This window comes from Erpetoichthys calabaricus, chromosome 7 (genome assembly GCF_900747795.2).
Source record: "Erpetoichthys calabaricus chromosome 7, fErpCal1.3, whole genome shotgun sequence".
Lineage (NCBI taxonomy): Eukaryota > Metazoa > Chordata > Cladistia > Polypteriformes > Polypteridae > Erpetoichthys > Erpetoichthys calabaricus.
The window spans coordinates 8,202,246-8,219,653 of record NC_041400.2 but is presented as its reverse complement, the minus strand read 5'-3'; the positions used below and the strand labels follow the sequence as shown (position 1 = coordinate 8,219,653).

General features: G+C 42.6%; 1 protein-coding gene across 1 annotated transcript in view; it reads right to left on the bottom strand.

Annotated features, from left to right (window-relative positions):
* tek (TEK tyrosine kinase, endothelial) overlaps positions 1-16,369 on the bottom strand; it is a 113,105-nt gene extending 96,736 nt beyond the window's left edge. Inside the window, exons 1-2 of the mRNA XM_028805049.2 lie at positions 16,103-16,369; positions 428-724 (exon numbers count right to left, since the gene is read on the bottom strand). Of these exons, the coding sequence (XP_028660882.2) occupies positions 428-724; positions 16,103-16,193 (388 nt within the window). The 5' untranslated portion in view covers positions 16,194-16,369. The remainder of the gene's footprint in view (positions 1-427; positions 725-16,102) is intronic.
* Between the last annotated feature and the right edge of the window lie 1,039 nt (positions 16,370-17,408).

Here is a 17,408-nt window from a genome sequence, read left to right as displayed (position 1 = left end):
ATCAATACATTTTAGCACCACTCAGTCCAGGACACAAACCCAAGTCTCCTTAATACAAAGCAGCACTGCTACCACCGTGTCGCCCTAGGACATATCCATCCAGCCATCCATCCATTTTCCAACCCGCTGAATCCAAACACAGGGTCATGGGGGTCAGCTGGAGCCAATCATAGCCAGCACAGGGCACAAGGCAGAGAAACCAATCCCTGCGAGGCAGCAGCGCTACCACTGTGCCACCATGTCGCCCTATGACATATCAAACATTGTTATTTTTTCTACAACATAAAAGTATGATATGTCTAAATTTGTGTTTGCTAACAGCAATTGCAACAAAATTGTAATATTTGTGGAGATTGATCCTTCTCCACTAGTTATGCTAAGCAACATCAGGCTTCTAAAACAGATGAATTATAAGTAAGCTTTTTACCTGTTTGCAGCATTTTAACAGTGTAGACTTTATTAAAAGAGTTTTTGTATTTTTCACCACAAAAGAAAGCCCCAAAACTGTCATTTCTGTTGTGCCAAGCAATCTCCGATACAAACTGGTTGTTGTGTTGGTAGCTGGGAGCCGAAAATGCCTGGCTTGGCAGAGTCAAATCGCGCTCAATCTTTGGTTGCTGTGGGATGCTGCGTTCGCTGTTCACACACTTCAAGGAAGAATTCAGGCTGGCGGTAATGGGATCAGGGTTTATTAACGTAAGGTCCATGGCTTCATTTGTTTTACCTGAAATTAGAAAATAATACACTAATTAGACAGACAGAAAGCAGGAAAAACTCTGAACAGAGCAGCAGTCCATCACAGTGCATACACTGGCACACTGGCAACAGTCAATCCATTAGGGTGCCATCATCTGTGTGGCGCCATTAAGAAAGATATGGGATGCGTACTCTGGACACTGACGGGGACCCACAATCCACCACCCACCTCCAGTCGTCAAGCGCTGAGGATATAGACCTGGTGCTGTTACCCGCTGGGCACAGTTATTGAAAGTGAGAGGCGTTGAAATGTGTAATATTTTAATAATTCAGCTTGGGTGATTGTTTGCAGACATACAGTTGTGCTTGAAAGTTTGTGAACCCTTTAGAATTTTCCATATTTCTGCATAAATACGACCTAAAACATCATCAGATTTTCACTCAAGTCCTAAAAGTAGATAAAGAGAAACCAGTTAAACAAATGAGACAAAAATATTATACTTGGTCATTTATTTAACATTTAACATTTAATATTATTTATTATATGTCTGTTTTTCACCTGCATTATTATCAATCTTTAATTTAATATTATTTATTGTATCAGTATGCTGCTGCTGGAGAATGTGAATTTCCCATTGGGATTAATAAAGTATCTATCTATCTATCTATCTATCTATCTATCTATCTATCTATCTATCTATCTATCTATCTATCTATCTATCTATCTATCTATCTATCTGTCTGTCTGTCTGTCTGTCTATCTATCTATCTATCTATCTATCTATCTATCTATCTATCTATCTATCAAGGAAAATGATCGACTATTACATATTTGTGAGTGGCAAAAGTATGTGAACCTTTGCTTTCGGTATCTGGTGTGACTCCCCTTTGCAGCAATAACTGTAACTAAACGTTTCTGCTAACTGTTGATCAGTCCTGCACACCAGCTTGGAGGAATTTTCGCCTATTCCTCCGTACAGAACAGCTTCAGCTCTGGGATGTTGGTGGGTTTCCTCACATTAACTGCTCACTTCAGGTCCTTCCATAACATTTCGATTGGATTAAGGTCAGGACTTTGACTTGGCCATTCCAAAACATTAACTTTATTTTTCTTTAACCATTCTTTGGTAGAACGACTTGTGTGCTTAGGGTCGTTGTCTTGCTGCATGACCCACCTTCTCTTGAGATTCAGTTCATGGACAGATGTCCTGACATTTTCCTTTAGAATTCTCTGATATAATTCAGAATTCATTGTTCCATCAATGAAGGTAAGCCGTCCTGGCCCAGATGCAGCAAAACAGGCCCAAACCGTGATACTACCACCACCATGTTTCACAGATGGCATAAGGTTCTTATGCTGGAATGCAGTGTTTTCCTTTCTCCAAACATAACGGTTTTCATTTAAACCAAAAAGTTCTATTTTGGTCTCATCCATCCACAAAACATTCTTCCAGTAGCCTTCTGGTTTGTCCACGTGATCTTTAGCAAACTGCGGACGAGCAGTAATGTTTTTTTTGGAGAGCAGTGGCTTTCTCCTTGCAACCCTGCCATGCACACCATTGTTGTTGAGTGTTCTCCTGTTGGTGGACTCATGAACATGAACATTAGCCAATGTGAGAGAAGCCTTCAGTTGCTTAGAAGTTACCCTGGGGTCCTTTGTGACCTCGCCGACTATTACATGCCTTGCTCTTGGAGTGATCTTTGTTGGTCGACCACTCCTGGGGAGGGTAACAGTGGTCTTGAATTTCCTCCATTTCTACACAATCTGTCTGACTGTGGATTGGTGGAGTCCAAACTCTTTAGAGATGGTTTTGTAACCTTTTCCAGCCTGATGAGCATCAACAACTCTTTTTGTGAGGTCCTCAGAAATCTCCTTTGTTCGTGCCATGATACACTTCCACAAATGTGTGTTGTGAAGAGCAGACTTTGATAGATCCTGTTCTTTAAATAACTCAGGGTGCCCACTCACACCTGATTGTCATCCCATTGATTGAAAACACCGGACTCGAATTTCACCTTCAAACTAACTGCTAATCCTAGAGGTTCACATACTTTTGCCACTCACAAATATGGAATATTCAATCATTTTCCTCAATAAATAAATGACCAAGTATAATATTTTTGTCTCATTTGTTTAACTGGTTTCTCTTTATCTACTTTTAGGACTTGAGTGAGAATCTGATGATGTTTTAGGTCATATTTATGTAGAAATATAGAAAATTCTAAAGGGTTCACAACCTTTCAAGCACAACTGTATGCACCCTCTCCACTAAAATATCCAGGAAAGGCCTGACCTAATTCCATTCACATGGTGCCCAGATGTTAAGTTTGCCTTTTCCACTACAGCAAAGGGTGTTCATAAAGTGCAAATAACAGTATTTTTTCTTTGGTAATCCTCACATATGTTACATTTATTCGCCCACAAACAGACTTGTAACTCAAAGTGCAGCCGTCTCCGCTATTTTCTATTTCTTTCTGGCAGCCTGATATTCCTTTACTTGCCAGTTTATTCAGATTACAAAAAACAGTGCAAGTGTTGCGCTGATCTGTTCCAAAATGATTTGGCCATGAAGTGAAAGTTATTAAAGGAGCATTGGCTACCTCCCAGGGTTGTTTAATTTTTATACCGTCGTATCATACAGTGGATTCAGAAAGGCTGCAGACCCTTGCGCTTTCTGCACACTTTACTGTGTTGTACATTTCATTTGTAATGGATGGATCTGCAATTTTAGCACGTCGGTCTCCACTCAACAATCCTTAATGACCAAGTGAAGACAAAGGTTTGCAAATTTATGAAAAACTGAAATCTGGCTTTCATAGAAGTATTCAGACCCTTGCACACAGATGAGGCCTCACCAGTGTGTTATAAAGCTCGAGCAGAACTTCCTGTGACTTGTACTCCGCACGTCAAGGCGCTATATAACCTGAAATTCTGTTAGCCTCCTTAATGACTTCTGAACACTGTTGGGAAGTTGATAGTTTAGAGTCCACTATGACCCCTAAATCCTTCTCATATGGTGGACTTTTGAATTTTCAGACCTCCCATTGTGTATTCAAACCTCCCATTTTTATCACCTACATGTAATACTTTATATTTACTTAAAAAGATAAACTCCCTTGACTTGTACTCCACACATCAAGGCGCTATATAACCTGACATTCTGTTAGCCTTCTTAATGGCTTCTGAACACTGTCTGGCAGTCGATAGTGTCGAGTCCTCCACAACTCCTAATTCCTTCTCATAATACATCCTTTCAATTTTCAGACCTCCCATTGTGTATTCAAGCCTAACATTTTTGCTTCCTACATGTAACACTTAAGCTATACTGACGTTAAACTTCATCTGCCACAAATCTGCTCAAGCCTGTCTGCTGTCCAAGTCTCCCATTAGAACATTAGCACAATGTAGATGAGAGCAGGCCATTCAGCCCAGCAAAGCTCGCCAGTCCTTGATGAAGTCACATTCATAGTCTGGATCCACTGTACTAACCCTAACCCTAACCCTAACCCTTTTGTACCAGCCGACCCCTTACCCAGCCAGCAGCTACACTACCACGACCTGTGGCCTGGATAAATTACTGAGGCTAACCTACATATACCAAGCCGTACCTCTAACAAATAATATTTTCCCCTCAATCGACGGTGAATCACGAGCACACAAAAGCAGGTATGTCAAATCTATATATATAAAATCCCTATATGCGTCCAGGTGTCCGTGTCTTCTGTTGAAGTGCGTATGCGCGGGGCACGGTGTGATGCGCGATATTACTGTCAGAGAAAGTTAGAGGCATTTTACGGAAATACAACCCAGTATTACTGCGAGAGGAAATTAAAGGTACACAATACAGTGGCGCATATTATAGCCACATACAAGCCAGTATTACTGTCAGAGGAGATTAAAGGCATATTACCGACGTGCACGCCTGTATTACAGCCAGAGAAAATTAAAGGTTGTCACACACGTGCGCATGGGAGGCAGCTAAAGGGCTTGAGTGACGGCAGTACTGAGAGATGCCAGGAGGTGGCAGAGTGCACTGACTCTTTTTCTCTCTTACCTGCAGACCATTCCCGGGAGATTCCACCTGACTCTCGTGACATCATTTCCGGGACCGAGCCAATGGAAGGAGTCCTTACTGGCTCCGGCTCCTCTGACGTCACGTCCGGGCCCGAACCAATGGAGAATGAACACATCCCTGATCCTTATGACCTCACTTCCTGTCTTCCCCTTTAAAACCCTGCCCTTTGTCCTTATTCCTCAGTCTGATCTTGGACTCGATTGTATGCACTTCAGTGGTACCGTTTTGTTCATTACAACTTTGCAGCCAAGGATTTGAGATTATATGGGTGGCTGCCCCAAACCTTTTTCTGTCTCGGACTCGTTTTGTGACAAGGTATATTAGGGACGTACAAGCCAGCGGACGTACAAGACGGTATCCTTCAATAAGGGCGCGCACAAAAAGGCGAGCCTCAAAAGGGTGACCTCAATTAGGCGCAGCGAATAAAGGCGCGCGTAAATAAAGATCTGCACCTCTGTTGCTCTTCACATATTCCAGAGCCATTTGAACGAAATTATCTATGAACGCCTTTATTCGCCGCGCTCAATTGAGGGTCGCCCTTTTGAAGCTCGGCTTTTTGTGCGCGCCCTTATTGAATAGAGCCGTACAAGACAGTATTACTGTCACAGAAAATTAAAGACACACAATACACGGCGGCAGCCCACGAAGAACGGTCAGCTCAGCAAGTAAACATCTACAAAAGAAAGGCTGAAAGAACGAAAAATATGACCAACAAGAAGAATGAGGTCAAAGTCCCTTGCCATTTAATATAGACTGTTCCTACTAATGTCTATGCACTACTGTTCTAGCGCCCGTTATTGTAACGGGCTAAATGACTAGTAAGTGAATAAATACAGTAAATGAAGCACAATAACAAAACAATACTGCACATTCCCCATATAGAAAATATATATTATATATAGATATGTACAGAATATCCCTCCACCAAAGCAACAACGTGAAAACACCATATATACAATAACAAACCCTCCCTTACCCCTGTAACGTATAACACACACAACACAAATAACAACAATGGATGAACACAGAAATGACAATGATCGTGAACTGGAGTCCGGGTATATTACTGTCCTCAATACGGATGACTGGTCAACACAGAATGGATGTGTTTGAATCTCCCGGAAAAATGGAACAATCTCACCGTGTTTCCTCGGCGTGTGGTGGATAATGAAGTCCAACTCTGGGGTCTCTGGCCACGATTGAACTGAAGTAAATCCAGTGGAATGAAAAACAAACTGGATACAGAGCGCGATGTGAAAAATAGCAGGTAATGGTAGTTCGCTGTCGTCAATTGAAATCTCCGTCTTTCTCCTTCCCTCTCTCTTTTCCCTCCTGATCGTTTAAATTGTAAAGAGCCAGATGTAATTGATTGTGAACAGGTGCTTTCCATCTTGGTGCTGCGGTCTCTCTTCCTCATCCGTCCCCTCTGTATTTACGGGGACAACATTCACTGACGTACACATTATAAGCGGGACGATGGAAACAAAACGCACTCAGCACATATATTGAAAACGCTATTACTATGTAGCCCCGCTACACTTTCATACCTTTAAACACGGGCAGTGCAGTGGTAGCGCTGCTGCTTCACAGGTTCGCCTCCCGGGTCCTCCCTGCGTGGAGTTTGCATGTTCTCCCCGTGTCTGTGTGGGTTTCCTCCCACAGTCCAAAGACATGCAGGTTAGGTGGATTGGCGATTCTAAATTATGTGCGTGTGTCCTGCGGTGGGCTGGCGCCCTGCCCGGGGTTTGTTTCCTGCCTTGCCCCCTGTGTTGGCTGGGATTGGCTCCAGCAGACCCCCGTGACCCTGTAGTTAGGATATAGCGGGTTAGATAATGGACGGAGAATCACTACTACTATGATTTTTTTGTAGTCTTGTTTAACGAGTTTTGCACAGATGTTTGCAGGTAGAAAGTGAGAAACTCGGACTGCGCTCTCCTCACACACTGACGGGGTTGATGCCTGCGATTGTCGCGGTCCTGTTGCTGTCTCTAAGTACGTCACCAATCTAATGTGTGGAAATACTTTAATTACAGAGTAGATGACAATAAAAGCAAACGTAACGTGCGAGAAGAAGAAAAGAGTTTCAGTGCAGGACCAGCTGGATCAGTACTTAGTGGAAATACAGCACTTCTCTGGTACCAGGACTGCACTTCATAGAGGGACGTACGGTCAGGGGCCATCATGAAAAGTAAAAAAAAAACTAATAATCATAACATAAAATATATTTGTCCACTGGACTGTGCTATAAATTTGTTTTCTGTATCAATCCAATAATTATGATCATGTTTATAGTCAAAAACGCTGAATTGGCGCATTTCCTGTTCAAATACAAGAGAGAAACGTGAGGTGCACAGCGACGAGCCTCACCTCCCCTCGGACTGCGCTCTCCTCACACACTGACCGGGTTGATGCCTGCGATTGTCGCGGTCCTGTTGCTGTCTCTCAGTACGTCACCAATCTAATATTTTACAGACACGTTTGTTATACACCCTGACTTTCCCCAGTCTGGTTAATATCTTTAATGAATGTGTGTGACATATTCAGTCTTCCTGATCGGACATAAAACCGCACAAGATGAGTGAGGCAGACAGTACCGTGCCGCCCTGAAGGGGGCGCATCTGAGCCGCACAGGTGCTCGTTGCTGCTGCTCTTCTACGCAGAGGCGCCGATAAGTCAGCGACATCAGAAAGTCAAGTGCACTGCAGCGGCCAGCTTATTTTTATTTTTTGTTCCGACTGACTGACACAATGGAAGATTAAGATTTTTAACACTAAAGGAAAATAAGGAGGACTCTTATATGAAAGTGAGGTTGATTTTCGTGGAGAAGGATAGGCGCATAGACTTCATTTACAATTAAAGGTAAGACCATACAAGTCCCATATGGGATCATATCCAATATTTAAAAACTACATTTTGACCTTAAATAAATATTCTTTTGTTTTTCTTGTTATCTTTTTTGTTTAAAATTGATGAAAGCATCAGAGTTAAAAGCTTTTAAAAACAACTAAATATTTCAATTAGGGTCAAAATTGAAATCCGTTTTCTTTTTGTACACCACTCTATACTTTCATTTGTATTGAATGAGTATGAATTGTCTGCGGTGGGCTGGCGCCCTGCCCGGGGTTTGTTTCCTGCCTTGCGCCCTGTGTTGCCTGGGATTGGCTCCAGCAGACCCCTGTGACCCTGTAGTTAGGATATAGTGGGTTGGATAATGGATGGATGAATTGTGGAATTGCAACGTCAAATTTAGAACACATGGAGGGTGAGGAGCAAATGCGCTCTCTCTGCTCTCTCTGTGGCCGCTATAAACGTCACTTTCTTTCTTAACCACATATGCGCCTTACCTGTATGTGTGTGTAAAGAATGCTGATGAGAAATGAAACATAACCAGTAGTCAATGTGCTGTCTGCCAACTGAATAGGGAATAAGCGACTCTTTGGGGTTTATATATTTGTAACTCTTGACCATGAAGGAGTCACCAGCCACGAACCTCAGCGCACGTCACTACACTTCAATACTGGCAGCAGAAATTGTCAACATCCAGTCTTGCTGGTGCCCATCATAGTGCCGAGGACCTCGTCTGCGTACCTGCATTGTAAAAAATGTTTTGTTGGATGAACCTAAATAAATTACTTCACAATGTAACAAGCAATTTAATTGAGTTCTTTCAAATTTTAAAAAGTATTTGAGTAAACTTAATTCATTTGAGTTTGATTTAACCTTTTCAAAAACTTGAATAAAAGCTTTAGCTCAAACCAAATTTCTTTAAAAACTCAAATTAACTGCGGTGGACTGGCGCCCTGCCCGGGGTTTGTTTCCTGCCTTGCGCCCCGTGTTGGCTGGGATTGGCTCCAGCAGACCCCCATCACCCTGTAGTTGGGATATAGCGGGTTGCATTATGGATGGATGAACTCAAATTAAAATTTTGTTCATTATTGTATTCACTGTAATGCCAACTTAAATTCTATATGTATAGTCACAAACTCCAGACAGAGTCATATAAAGGTTTGGGGCAGCCACCCGTATAATTTGGTGTCCTGGTTGCAAAGTTGCTTTTCAAAATAATACAACACTGATGTGCACAACACCGAGTCCAAACAGAACTGAGGGAATTGGGAAAAGGTGGAGGCTTTTAAAGGGGGAGACAGGAAGTGAAGTCAAAGGGGTCGGGCTCATGTAGGTCTTCTGCCATTGGTGCGAGCCTGGACGTGACATCACAGGGGGCGGAGCCGGCATGGTCTCCAAAGCGTTTTTTTGCTTTAGACTAAATAGAAGAAGTTACATTAAGCGACAGCAAGGTTTTTTCAATTTGAAGTAAGGCAAAAAATTACGTTAGGTGAACAAACATATTAATATAGTTCATTACAACTACTAAAATTACCTTAAATCAAAAAGAGCCCTTTTCCTCTTTTTAGTGTGCATTACATGCGCTCGTCAAGCGGATATTTTCACTGTGTGGCTATCTGTAAAATGGACGTCGTTAACATGAACAAATCTCTCGAAATGTGTGCTTGTTTAAAGCTCAACAGCAATGTGTTTGCACAGACTGATTTGATCTCGCTGACTGCACTCATTAAGCCACTTCATCTGCAGAGTTAAAAACCAGCCTAAAGTTTCAAAACTGCCTAAAATTGAAATCGACCTAAGAAAGAAAACAACGACGACTTGAAAAAGATTCAACAGGTATCTGTCATCTTTGTTTTCCATTGGAGGAGGACATATTTGAGAATTGCTAGTGCTCCTCGCGAGACTGTATAAATTATAAAGGAGCTTAAACACCTGATAAAATCGTCATGGCCCCAGTATCCGGCATCCAGAGGAAACATCTGCGAGGCGTGAATGAAAGTCGCTTTGAATATGACGTTTCTACAATGGAGGACTATGTCCATGACGACGGAAAGCCGTTCAATACAGTGACAACCAAACTTCAATCAGAAATGGATTACAAATATAGACAATTATCTGATTCTATGAAGAACATAACGGATTTACCGTACAAAAAAATTAATATAACTGTGAAAATATAAAATTAACTTTCGAGAATCAGTTCGCCAAACTGAGAATGGAATACAAAAAGTTAAGCGACAAACTTTTATCCATCCAGAACACCGAAGATGCAAGTACTGAAAAAAGTATAACACTGATGCTGCTCATTCAATGTAAATTTTCTCTTTCAAGCAATTTAAGATTAGTCATTTAATGTTGTAGCTTGAAATATTTGGTTTCAGATCTCAATCAAAGTAAAAAAAAATGTTTGTACCAAAGTAAGTTATGGTGGATGGAATAAACATAAAAATCCTATTTGTTAATCTAATATTTTAGGTTGTTCGTGTGCTGTGTGTGTGTACGGGGAGGACATTTATATGTTCTTCTGGTAGAACTTTCCAGCATGCTGGCATTCCAACTGCCAAAAAAGAAGAAGACTTTCCCGAGTGGAGTGGACGTGGTTATACAGGTCTGGTCATTTTCAGCAGCAAACTTTAATAATGGAGGATTTCTGGTAGTGTCCTGCAGTGGGTTGGCACCCTGCCTGGGATTGGTTCCTGCCTTGTGCCCTGTGTTGGCTGGGATTGGCTCCAGCAGACCCCTGTGACCCTGTGTTCGGATTCAGCGGGTTGGTAAATGGATGGATGGATGGATGGATGGATTTCTGGTAAGTAACCCTGTTTCCCAACTGTTCATTTTAAGTATAAGAACTCATAATAAAACATACTTTCAAGAAAGCTGTAGAAACATTTAATACTTTTTTATTGGATGCTTAAGATTTACACTGCAAAATGCTTGTGTATTTGCAACTGTTTTTTAAATAAATGTACAAAGTGCAGCATTGGGATGTGTTATGTTCATAATATTTCTAAAAGCATAAAAACAGGTTATGACCAATAAACCATTTTAAATTGTAACAACTTAAAAAAATAGATTAACTTCAGTATAAAACAAGTGAATTACACCCAATCGCCTGAAATGATTTGCCTCAACTTAAAAATTGTGGGTTCAATAAGATAAAAAGAATTATATTGGTTCAGATTGAAAATATTAAGTGTGAATCATTACCTTAATTATTTTAAGTTGAATGGAGGAATGGAGGATACTTTGGTTTTCCATCCAAATCTCAAAGATGTCTGTTAGGTGGATTGATGATACTAAATAAATGAGGGGGGGCTCTGCGACCGTCGTGCACTAGGAGTCTCCAAGCATGAAAGAGTTCAAAGCACGTATTCTTACACTTCCATTAATGTCTACTAGAGGGGGATATCACTGTCAAACCCATCCATCCACCCATTTTCCAACCCACTGAACCCAAACACAGGGTCACTTAGGGGGGTCTGCTGGAGCCAACACAGGGTGCAAGACAGGAACCAATTCCACGTATGTCGCCAACCCACTGCAGAACACACACCAAGCACACACACACACTGGACAATTTACGATCGCCAATGCACCTAACCTGCATGTCTTTGGACTGAGGGAGGAAACCCACGCAGACACGGGGAGAACATGCAGACTCCACACAGGGAGGACCCGGGAAGTGAACCCAGGTCTCCTTACTGCAAGGCAGCAGTGCTACCCACTGCGCCACCATGCCTCCCCTGGCAAACCCTGGCTAGTAAAAAAAGTCATGCACCAAATCTCTATGAAATTTTATTCTCACAAAATTCTCTTCAATAACAATGAAGCTCCATGGACTACAAGAAGAAAAGAAATTACCCAAAATCACTAAGACTAATGGAATCAAAATCCCTGTACGCTAATTTAGAAACGTACACAAACACGGAGCATGTAGGTCAAAAGTCTGAAACATAGGAAGCACAACAAAAACACAATTAGCTCAGGACCTGCAGAAGACCCTCTGAATTTATAGGGCAGGGGGCAGTTCCTGATGGTGATTGGCAGGTGGCCCCCACAGAACACATAGAATGTAGTAAAGGCAGCTTATATCCACCCATCCATCCATCCATCCATTGTCCAACCCGCTGAATCCGAACACAGGGTCATGGGGGTCTGCTGGAGCCAATCCCAGCCAACACAGGGCACAAGGCAGGAACCAATCCCGGGCAGGGTGCCAACCCACCGTAGGACACACACAAACACACCCACACACCAAGCACACACTAGGGCCAATTTAGAATCGCCAATCCACCTAACCTGCATGTCTTTGGACTGTGGGAGGAAACCGACGCAGACACGGGGAGAACATGCAAACTCCATGCAGGGAGGACCCGGGAAGTGAACCCAGGTCTCCTTACTGCTACCCACTGCACCACCGTGCCACCCAATGCTGTTTTTATAACTGTTAAATATCCATCCATCCATTATCCAACCCGCTGTATCCTAACTACAGGGTTACGGGGGTCTGCTGGAGCCAATCCCAGCCAACACAGGGCACAAGGCAGGAAACAAACACTGGGCAGGGCACCAGTCCACCGCAGGACACACACCCACACACCAAGCACACACTAGGGCCAATTTAGAATCGCCAATCCACCTAACCTGCATGTCTTTGGACTGAGGGAGGAAACCCACGCAGACACGGGGAGAACATACAAACTCCACACAGGGTGGACCTGAGAAGCAAACCACAGGTCTACTTACTGTGAGGCAGCAGTGCTACCCACTGCGCCACCATGCCGCCCAGCAGCTTATATACATTGTTAAAACTAAAAATAAAGAACAATGAAATTAACCAACATAGATAAAACAATCAAAAAATGAAGAAAAAAGATAATCAAACATGAATTTGAAATCCAGCTTATGTCACTTGTTGTAGATTTTGAATACTTCATTAGCGTATGGATTGTTTAATAAAAATGCATTCTTTTAACAAACATTAAAGCATACAATAAATGGACTATTGGGTGGGCATCCTATTTGCTAATGACGGTGTGTTTAAATGAGGGAGCAGGAAATGGCCGCTGGTATTTTTTCCTCTTTTGTTTCAATGGTTCCATTCAAACAAAGTTCAGTAATTCATGAGATCTATTATAAAGGACGCATACTGTGAGAGAAGGTGTAAAGAAAGTAAACGACAAATAACTTGGACCTGAGCACGGAGTTCAAGTTTGGTCTTGAAATCTCCGCTGCTTGATTTGTCAACCTCCTGCTTTCTCTGCTGGTGAAGCTGTTGCAACTCCCGTGTTAACTGGGTTGTTGAAAATTCAGGGCACGTGGGGGGTCCGTGTACTTGTTGGTATTTGAAATTTCATTTTAGATGCAAAAACGAGGGTGGCGCAGTGGGTAGCGCTGCTGCCTCGCAGTTAGGAGACCTGGGTTCGCTTCCCGGGTCCTCCCAGCGTGGAGTTTGCATGTTCTCCCCGTGTCTGCGTGGATTTCCTCCCACAGTCCAAAGACATGCCGGTTAGGTGCATTGGCGATTCTAAATTGTCCCAATTGCATGCTTGGTGTGTGTGTCCTGCGGTGGGTTGGCACCCTGACTGGGATTGGTTCGTGCCCTGTGTTGGCTGGGATTGGCGCCAGCAGACCCCCGTGACCCTGTGTTCGGATTCAGCGGGTTGGAAAATGGATGGATGGCTGAAAATGAAAGGAATTTTTAGATTTTGATTTTTGATTAAAGAATAAAATGAGGGAAAATAAGGTATTTTTTAGTTCTGTGGTAACAAATAGCAATCCATCCATCCATCCATCCATTTTCCAACCCGCTGAATCCGAACATAGGGTCACGGGGGTCTGCTGGAGCCAATCCCAGCCAACACAGGGCACAAGGCAGGAACAAACCCCGGGCAGGGTGCCAACCCACCGCAGGACACACACAAACACACCCACACACCAAGCACACACACTTGGGCCAATTTAGAATCGCCAATCCACCTAACCTGCATGTCTTTGGACTGTGGGAGGAAACCCAGACAGACACGGGGAGAACATGCAAACTCCACGCAGGGAGGACCCGGGAAGCGAACCCGGGTCCCCAGGTCTCCCAACTGCGAGGCAGCAGTGCTACCCACTGCGCCACCGTGCCGCCCCAAATAGCAATCATAAACTTAAAATGAGACATAATTTTCTGGATTTATTTGTGGTTCAAATAATGAAAGCGTTATAGCTCAAAAACTATAAAACAGACGCATTTGTGTTGTCTGAAACTGGAGGCACTTCTTCTTCTGCGCGATTTCTAATGACACGTGCGAACAGATGTTGATCGACGGCCTTCAAGTTACACTGCATGGCATCAGCAGAGGATGGACCATCACGTTGTTTTTTGGAACAGTAAAAGAGTGACACTCCGGGACGAGGACATGACTGCGGAAAAACGGAGTCGCATCTTTCAGGTAAAAAATACAAGCTTTGCAAAGTTTGCTTCATTGACACAGCAGTTCTTTTATGAACGTTATTGTTGTTACTTACTGTGAGACAGCTAACATTTGGTGATTTCATTTATTAACACTAAGTCTGGCAATTTTTATACTGCTAGCATTTTGAATGGTTGCTCATTGACTTTTACCGGCTACTATAAACGTTTCGAGTATTAACAGTGCGCACAGGTGTAACACATTAGGAGAGCAATGTGATTTACAGAAAGTTTTCTTACCTTGTCAATGAGCAACCATTCACACAATTACACACATTCAGAATGCTAGCAATATAAAAATAGCCAGACTTAGTGTTAGTAAATGAAATCACCAAATGTTAGCTGTCACACAAAATACACACACACACACACACAATTTAGGATCGCCAATGTACCTAACCTGCATGTCTTTGGACTGTGGGAGGAAACCCATGCAGACACGGGGAGAACATGCAAACTCCACGCAGGGAGGACCCGGGAAGCAAACCCAGACGGGTCTCCCAACTGTAAGGCAGCAGCGCTACCCACTGCGCCACCATGCCACCCCATAATAATAATAATAATAATAATATTAATAATGACTGTGGTGGGTTGGCACCCTGCCCAGGATTGGTTCCTGCCTTGTGCCCTGTGTTGCCTTGGATTGGCTCCAGCAGACTCCTGTGAGCCTGTGTTTGGATTCAGCAGGTTGGAAAATGGATGGATATTAATAATGAACTTTAACATATAAATACGTAAGTGTTAATCTGTCACTGATATCTTTGCCTTGTCAAGCTCTACTCTCATTTTCCACATTCAAGAAATTGACCTGCAAACGCAACAAGATGACTTTATCATCACTGATCCCAATATAAATGAGTTTAACGTTTGCTACAAAAATGAGGTGAAACAGCCCAAACAAAATAAAAATGAAAGAAGAGAGATGATGTAAATGTAATAAAAATGTAAAGAACAGAAAGCCAAAGAGGGGAGGTGTGGTGGCGCAGCAGTAGGGCACCAGGGTTCACAACATGTTCTCTCCGTGTCCGCATGGGTGTTGCTCTCCCCACAGTCCAAAGACATGCAGGTTGGTTGGATTAATGAGTTTAAATTGTCCCGTGTGTGACTTTAAAAGCACGGGAGAGTAAACATTAGTTTCCATTATTTAATGAAATATTATATAGTATTGTATATGAGATGTACACACGATACTCACAGGGACCAGCAAACATCATGAATGGGCCAAACAAATGGAGTCATCTCCATGGGCAGAGCTATGTGAATTTCCCCATAGGATTAATAAAGTATCTATCTATCTATCTATCTATCTATCTATCTATCTATCTATCTATCTATCTATCTATCTATCTATCATTTAGTGCCTTTTTCTATCTATCTATCTATCTATCTATCTATCTATCTATCTATCTATCTATCTATCTATCTATCTATCTATCTATGTTATCCTGCCTACTATACTATAATTAAGATCTATCTATCTATCTATCTATCTATCTATCTATCTATCTATCTATCTATCTATCTATCTATCTGTCTCTCTGTCATATAGTGCCTTTCTATCTATCTATCATACAGTGCCTTTCTATCTATCTATCTATCTATCTATCTATCTATCTATCTATCTATCTATCTATCTATCTATCTATCATATAGTGCCTTTCTATCTATCTATCTATCTATCTATCTATCTATCTATCTATCTATCTATCTATCTATTATATAGTGCCTTTCATATCTATCTATCTATCTATCTATCTATCTATCTATCTATCTATCTATCTATCTATCTATCTATCTATCTATCTATCTATCTATCGATAACTTAACATACAACTGGAGAGACTAATGAGAGCCACATTAAAAAAGACCAAAACATGTAAATTATCATCTAAAGACAAACTTCAATGGCTGAGTCCCTCCCTTCTGTGAATTAGCTTTGCCATTCACTACATCTTTATTAAGCATCATCATCTTCCTCTTTTCTCCAAAACATGTGGGCTGCTAAGCCCCATCATAGCACACTTACCTAAAATCACCCAGTGCAGATAAAACATGACAAACGCCAGAAATTCCATTTTCTTAGGATTCATCCATCCAGCCTGTTGACCCCAATCCATGACGCATTATTTTGCCTTTTGTCCGATGGCGAAGGCGCGCAGGGATCAGCACTGGCTGTGGACTGAGCTCATGGTGACCGTCGGCTCAGTGTGGTGTGGAGGGGCAGATCCGACCAGGAGACGAGACGAGAGGAGAGGAGAGGTCCGCAGTCGGCTCTCAGGGAGTGAGGAGTTCCTTTTTCCTGTTTCCTCTTCATTATGGGATGGGTGAGGCGAGGGCTGAACTATTCTTTACTTTTTTTTTTCACTCCAAGAATAAAATTCCACCCTCCAAAAAAAAAGAAAAAAGAAAACATTACAAGTTGAATGGAATTTTAGACTACGAAGTCCTCTGTCCCTATGCACTTTGTATCCACATTTCTGTTAGTGTTACGTCCAAACGTATTTACAGGAGCGACCTGAGAAAGAATGCGAGATCCAAGATGGCAAAGTGCAGACAATAATGGGGAACCTGTGACAATCCAAAGTGTGCCGAGGCCTCTTCTGTACTCCTTGATCACCACTGGCTGTGCGGTCAGTGTTGCGCAAAATCTTCAGGTGACATTTTTTTTGTGGGTTAAGATTTTCAGTTCTCTTGACTTTTGTCTACCTGCTCGAAGTAGGATGCAGTCTCAAGGACACTCTTGACGTGGGGTGAAGCATCAGGTGGAATACAGGATGATCTAATATCCCATAAAGGGACCTAGATGTAACAGAATAACATGCAATTAGCTCAACAGATGTGCACAAATTTGTCAGCCGCCATTCAGCTCATTGAAAAAGTGCAGCATGCCCCCTGAAAAGTGGCAAAGTGAAAAAGCAATGGTCTCTTGCAGACTTGCATGCCTTTGACATGGCTGTCCATCAGGACTACAACTCCCATGATGCTCTGCTGGTGTACAAACAGGAGCTCCACCAGAAGGATATCGACCCCAAGAGGCAGTCCCTCCCTGTCCTTTTTGGCCAAGAAATATACCACGAACCAACCATGCCAGGTCACCTGTCCATGCAGACTCTTCCCTTATGGCCTCCAGTCCGGGAAAGAAACCACCCTTCTCCTGTATATGTATATATATGTGTATGTGTGTGTGTGTGTGTATTGTGGCGAGCAGCTGGGGGTGCCAGGATGCCTGGAAGGACTGGAAGAGGGATTACGCCTCCTCCAGACCACAAGGGGGCAGCTGCCCTGGTTGGTATGGGGACCACGGGAACAGAGCATGGAAGCTCAACCTTATA